Source organism: Etheostoma spectabile, chromosome 9 (genome assembly GCF_008692095.1).
Source record: "Etheostoma spectabile isolate EspeVRDwgs_2016 chromosome 9, UIUC_Espe_1.0, whole genome shotgun sequence".
NCBI lineage: Eukaryota > Metazoa > Chordata > Actinopteri > Perciformes > Percidae > Etheostoma > Etheostoma spectabile.
In genome coordinates, this window is record NC_045741.1 from 11,543,953 (window position 1) to 11,550,540 (window position 6,588).

The 6,588-nt window shown below is 37.7% G+C and overlaps 2 protein-coding genes across 5 annotated transcripts in view; one reads left to right on the forward strand and one right to left on the reverse strand.

The window, feature by feature from the left end:
• The window catches only part of mcoln3b (mucolipin TRP cation channel 3b), a 7,779-nt gene extending 7,431 nt beyond the window's left edge, over nucleotides 1-348 (reverse strand). For all 3 annotated transcript variants that reach the window (XM_032525626.1, XM_032525624.1, XM_032525627.1), the window contains exon 1: nucleotides 151-348. The gene's annotated coding sequence lies outside the window, so the exon portion shown is untranslated. The remainder of the gene's footprint in view (nucleotides 1-150) is intronic.
• A 92-nt stretch (nucleotides 349-440) lies between these two features.
• Nucleotides 441-6,588, forward strand: part of dnai3 (dynein axonemal intermediate chain 3) — a 20,444-nt gene continuing 14,296 nt past the window's right edge. For both annotated transcript variants that reach the window (XM_032525621.1, XM_032525622.1), the window contains exons 1-7: nucleotides 441-524; nucleotides 1,539-1,615; nucleotides 1,737-1,778; nucleotides 4,817-5,022; nucleotides 5,789-5,893; nucleotides 6,218-6,346; nucleotides 6,463-6,588. The exon at nucleotides 6,463-6,588 is cut by the window's right edge and continues 74 nt beyond it. In XM_032525621.1, the coding sequence (XP_032381512.1) occupies nucleotides 1,561-1,615; nucleotides 1,737-1,778; nucleotides 4,817-5,022; nucleotides 5,789-5,893; nucleotides 6,218-6,346; nucleotides 6,463-6,588 (663 nt within the window). In that variant the 5' untranslated portion in view covers nucleotides 441-524; nucleotides 1,539-1,560. The remainder of the gene's footprint in view (nucleotides 525-1,538; nucleotides 1,616-1,736; nucleotides 1,779-4,816; nucleotides 5,023-5,788; nucleotides 5,894-6,217; nucleotides 6,347-6,462) is intronic.

The window sequence follows — 6,588 nt, forward strand, 5'->3', positions numbered from 1 at the left end:
CAAGCGTTATCTCAAGACACTTTACAGATAGAGTAGGTAGACCACACTCTAGAATTTACAAGGACCCAACAGTTCTAGTAGGTTCCTACAGGGCAAGCAACAGTGCGACAGTGGATAAAATGTAGCTAGCCAATAGTTCAACCTACTCACCAATGTCCACCTGTTGTCTGCCGCAGTCAGGCGGCTTGTTTCCAAAATGTCCTGGTTTAAATAAAACCAATTACTTAGTCAAATTGTTGTTTTAATCTGAGAGTCATGACTATAGTATGCTAATTAAACTCTGTTGAACTTTGAAAATGTGTGTGTATGTTTCCTAATGAGCAAAACTCTGAAACTCCTCGATTCAGGTAACTCCTGACGACAATGTAACGTCATTTTACTGCTGAGACCTGATTGGCTCTTGGACCTGTCAGTCATGTCGTTTTTTTCACTCATGTTACCCTTAGCAACCAAACAGTGCCACTAATGAGCCAAGAGGATAGAAGTGTGAAGAGGATTTCAAGCTAACTCCTACAATTAAACCGGTAAACTGTATTTATTGGTATATAAGCTGTAGTTAGAAAAATAGAACAAAAATCCTAATTTAAATGGGAACACTGGCTAGCTAGCTAACTAGGCGTATTGTAACGTTATTGTTTCCTACATTTCAGAAGGAAATGTGTAGCTAACGTTACATAAGCTAGCTAACATTTTCATAGTTGTAACGTTAGTTTATATTTAGCTAACGCTAACGCCACAGTAATACATTTTCACCCCGAATATATTACAAAACATAATTCATTTATGGAATTTACCCTATAACGTTAAAATGTGTCGAGCAAATACCATAACGGTAACTGCTGTTCACTGATGTACAATGTTGCTCAAAAGTTTATGAACCCTTGCTAAAGTTGACTAAAAAGAGGAATAAAAAATCATCTTTTCAGGAACAAATTTGAATGCCTTCATTAGAAAATTAGGAAAAATCCAACCTTTAGGGACACAAAACTTTAGAGGTGGGGGCCATTATGTATGATTAGTAGGCAGCTAACTTTTGATACTTTAGGAAACGAAAGTGTATTTGTAGATCAGCTTTCAAGGACAAAGTAGTTTAAAGTACTTTAGCTACATAAACAATTAAAAGATTTTTGAAAAACGTAAGATAAGATATATAAAAGAAACACAAGGCAATACACATATTTATTGTATCTAAAACCTGAATACTTCTTTCCCCACTCTATATCATTAGTTATAAACAGAACATCATACAGTGTACGCAGCCTGAAGACTGGGCTTAATTTTGTTTTCACAAGTAAACTTAGATCATGCAAGGGTCCTTCTTATAAAGCAGTGTAACGCAATTCTCTCATCCTCCACAAGATGCCGCCACTTGCATTAATAATACTTTGTTTTGTGTGGAGCCTGTGTGTTGATTGAAATGTTCACTCTGACACTTGGTCATTGAAGTAGAAATGTGTATAGAGAAAAGTGTGTAGTTTGGTGTTTTGCAAGGAGAATTGTAACACCGTGTTGTAAGAAAACTTTCTCCCTCTCATTAGTGAAGCTATCCTAAGAGCAAAGATGCCACCCAAGAAACCAAAAAGTGGAAAAAGCAGTGCAGGCAGTAAGGGGAAAGGTAAAGATGAGTGTCGGCATATTAGTATATTGTTACTGTGTTTAAATGCATGTTTGTCTTAACAAGATCAAATGGAGCGACAGTAAAGTAAATAGTAAACTGACTATTATTTCCCATGTAGGCAAAAAGATTAATTCACTGGCTACACAGATGGAAAAGCATGGTAAGAGAAAATTATTCACTTTTTCACCTATTTATTTGCCTATCCTGAACTGTAAAGTAGATTAGACAATTAAAAGTTTGTTTTTACTTAACACTTGATGTGCACTCACAACAATTTCCTCAAAACTATTGGGTAAACCTCTTGAGCAACTAGGGATTAAGGGACACATTGGTTAATGTAACGCAGTGGGAATCAAACCCCGCTCTCCCACAACAAAGGCAAGTGTCCTATCCACTGCACTATCGCTCCCCCTATATTAGAGTACTAGAGTAAATAAGTGCTTTGTAATAGGTAGTGTGCAGATCCTATAGTGAATTTTATTCCTCTCAAATAATATAAACTAGAGATCTAGTAAGTCTTACATGGTCTTTGAATAGAGTTAACTAAAGCACTTTAAGCCTTACATTTAGCCTTACAATTTTTGATGATAGAGTGAATTTGTATTTGATTACTTCCTTTATTTGATAGAGCAGGGTCCTTTAAATCCTTGCTATACACAATTTACACAAATTTGCCTTGGATACTGTAGGAGACCAAGATCTTTCTGACTTTCTAGTTGGAGTAGGAATGTAAAAAGCATGGCTGAAATGAATAATCAGAATAGTTTTTGAGGAGATGGAGAAACAATTCTTCTGATATGCTCTTGAGTGTACTGTTGCGTAGTCTTTGGACATGCTCTCTACTTATCTGTTGGTACCCATTGTCATGGTCTAGTTTACTGTGAACATACCAGCCCTGAAGACATGCTTTTGTTCTAATGCACACCACCAAATGTATTTGTGTACTATAGATTACATTAAAGGTGATGGTGTTAAGAGTCTGCAGGTTCACATTGGCTCTGTTTTGTACATTTATTTATTATTTATTGTTATTTAATAATATCACCAATGTTCAGCTTAAATAGCCCAGCAGTATAAATGCAAGTCTGTTAGAGCTCCTAAATGAGCACATTCTAAATAGTTTTACTCTTAACATCAACCCAACCCTGACCCTGAACATGCATTAGTTACCTTGTGGGGACTAGCTTTACCTGGCCCACTAAAACAAATATATATATATATATATATATATATATATATATATATATATATATATATATATATATATATATATATATATATGTATATATATATATATATACAGCTTTTCTTTTAACCCATTTTAAGGTTGCTAAAAGATATTGATGATAGGTAATCTTATTAGCTGATAAACAACTATTGTCCAGGCTGAAATTCTTAAGTAATATCAACAGCGATGAAAACAAGCTACCATAATTACAATGTACTGTGATATTGTATAAATAGCAGTATGCAGTCAAAGAAATGCAAGCCATAAGTGGATTATGCAAGAGGAAAAAGACAAATTCACAATATCTCCTCAGCGCAGAATACAAACACAGTTTAATTACATTCTTTAGGGTAACAGAACATTTCACATCACACTCTCTTCGTCTCTCAACCAAATATCTCCCATGAATGTAAATGCCATAGTTGACACATAACTGTGTGAAATGAAGGGTGTGTGTTTCCACTACAATGATTTGGCATGAAGCCTAACTGGTGTGAGTTGAAAAGGTTGACACACCCAGCTGGGAAGTGGTTACTTAAGCTGTACTTTAGCATTCCCAGCGTCCCCTCAGCAACCTTGTGGCAAATCTTTGAAGCGAGAGACCGCAAGAAGGATGAAAACTATCATTATGCAAAGCCCTGTTTACTATAGTGTGCCCTGGACTGAGCCTAGCCTTACTGTAGATACTGTATGGAGGAGTGTAACGACTTTGTTGTGGTGCTGGTGCACTACTGCGGTTTTATATAGTAACAATCTTGGTTAGGTATATGTGACTGAGCTGTTTATGTCTTGAATTCATGCATAACTGATCTGCCTTTCACATACCAGTATAGTAGTATTATATACAGAAAATATCTTGTACAAGTGGTTGGACATTGTGTGTGGCCTATTCACAAGGATTTCATTTCATCCTGTGATATTGTAGGTTGGTCCACCCTAGAGGGTGGGGCAGGTGAAGGATCAGAGGCGTTGTTGTGCGTTTGATCAGAAAATAGGGGCAAGAATCTGTCTAACAGTCCGTAAGCAATAGTGACTTTAAAGCCTGCCCATTGTGTTAATATCAATGAATAAGTGAGGTTTAGGCTCTTAGCCGTGGCATAACTGCATTCATACTCATCAGGCTTGGATTTCTGTTTTAAGAGACCCAAATGTTCAGATCTGCTATTAGTATTGTTTGTTTATGTTCTTAAACCTCTTGGTTTTCCTCCATTCACATACAACTGTAGTAGATAGGAAACCACGGATTTTCTATGCGAGTCATAATCAGTTATAAACCATTTATATTTTTGCTTTTCATGCTCAATTCTACCACTATATTTGAACATCCCATTTCAGGAAAATAGTTGCACAGACAGTGACAGCAATTTCTTTTGTACAGTCTGCGGAATGGACAGAACAGTTAGACATGACAATTAAACACTTAGCTTATTATTATCATTGTCAACACTGTATAGCGTCAAATCTTCTGGCATCTGACAAAAACAGCTCGACTTATGATTTCAGGTTGGCTTATATGATGCTTTATTTTCTCTACTGTATGTAGTCGGCAGGAGCGGAGGAAGATAATTCAAATACACAATGGTGTTTCTGGGTAAATTCAGAGATTTCTTACTTGTTTGTTTGTTCATATTATTTTAATATGCGGCTTTTTGTTTTCAGATTTTCTGTTACGAACCATATTACGCTGATATGTCTAATTGTTGCAAGCAAAACATTACCAGCTCTAGTGATAAAATAAGACAAGGAATACCTTAAACATTTTGAAAAGTGACCCAACTGACAATTAAAATATTCTATTATCAAGTGGATTCCTCAAACACTATTACAATCCAGTAATAGTAGTAATCCACAAAATAGTCTGTGATTCCACACATGATGTTCTTAATGTGTGCTCTCAAAGTAAATAGGTTTAGATCCAGCTCATTTCAATATATAATTTCCACTATCTAGCATCTCTCTTGTTTTTATAGATTGGGAACTCTCCAACCAAGATCATCCTGAATATATCTTCCCCATGGTCCTGACATCTGCCACCCAGGAGCTCTTTGACTGCCAAGCTGATGAGGACGTCACAGGGGAGAGCCCTTATAAGCTGCTGGAAAAAGACGACATCATACAGGACATTAAGACAAGAGCTGCAGTGTCTGATTTCAGCCCTGTGAAGCAGATTGTGCTGGTGAGGCTGATTCATTGTCATACAGATCACTCAGACAATACCCCCAAGACACTGTGATCATACACAGACCCCGAGTTAAGGGCTGTGGGAACAGACAGAGTAACCGGTTTAACCTTGTTCTCTCTGTCTCTTCTCAAGATTAAATACATGGTAACCACCACTCTTATTTTTACTAACCCATTACTCCAATGAGACCAGAAAGCACCCTAAGGGACCCATACAGACTCTGTTCTAAGTCCTAAGTAATCTCAGCTTTCTTATTAGGGACACAGCCAAGATCTGGCCTTGGCTACGGCCGCCTACACAGGGTCTACAGCAAAACTGCGAGGTAGGGGCCAGAGCAAAGAGGCAAATAAACATTTGACTACTTAGAGTGTGCTTCCTACCAAGACAGCAGATTCAGCATCAAACAGCTGCAAAGGGACTGCGGGATACAGGCACAGCAACATTCTGGAATTAGTATAGCCCTTGGTTAGGCATTAAAAGATCAGCGGCAACAAGGTCAAGTTAAAATAATTTGAACTTTGAAAGCAGCAAGAAGTGGCAATTTTGAGTGGTGGGCGATGCCAAGGGTAGCACAGCTCTCCCCATAGGATGGGGTCAACGGAACGGCCAGTACAGAGCGGTTTGATTGCGGATCGTGTATATGCCGATTTAGGAGGCAGCAAGCCAAACCATGACAAATACACTACAATCCTTTTATCTTAAGACATTTTGTCATGCAAATAAATAAATGTTGTCAATTCTAAATTCTTTTATCTGACAGGACTACCCAGAGGATGAGCTCTTGCTGGTTTATGACAGGGACTTCACCTATGGCCAGAGCTTCTACCTGGTTCTGACACCAGAAGCTAAGGACAGAATCCTCAATGTAAGCAGATGGTAGTTTTGGTTTTGGTAAAAAGGTTCTCTTTTTCCTTTTGTTCCTACTAATGCTCTATCCACTACTTTGTGTTTAAAAAGTGGTGCAGGCAGACCCGTTTTTCTTTGCCTACTGGCATATTTTCAATGGCTGTTTAAAATAAAAGACTTTCAAAACTTCTTCACTACCCTGCTCTAGCTCAAACATTTAGTGACACTGTGTGGGAAGATTGCACGTTTAACTATCAAAAGAAATCATACTAACTTATCCTACTCTTTAATGTTTCCTGTTCTTTATACTGTATGTTCTTGTAATTGTCCCTATGTTCTGCAGCCCCCAAAGCCTGACATACCAGAAGTGTTTGAGAATGAAGTCGTTAAAACGCCAGAACCAAAGCCATGGATATCACTTGGCAGTGATAAGGAAATAGATAAAGAAGCTTTCAAAGAGTCCAGAAAAAAGGTACTACAGCATAAAAAAATACATCAAATATGCATATTAAATAAGATGTCATTATCATTTACCCTTGTCCTTTCATTATATTGCACCTGTGTATTCTATGTCCTTTTTGTCATCAGCTGTTGTACAAGTTCTCCAGAGTGCGGAAGAAGTTTGGGGTTCCAGTCTGTTTTTCTGACCGCAACACTGCAGATGCTAAGGATGACTACCTAGAGTGTGCGTCCTACCAAGACAGCAGATTCAGC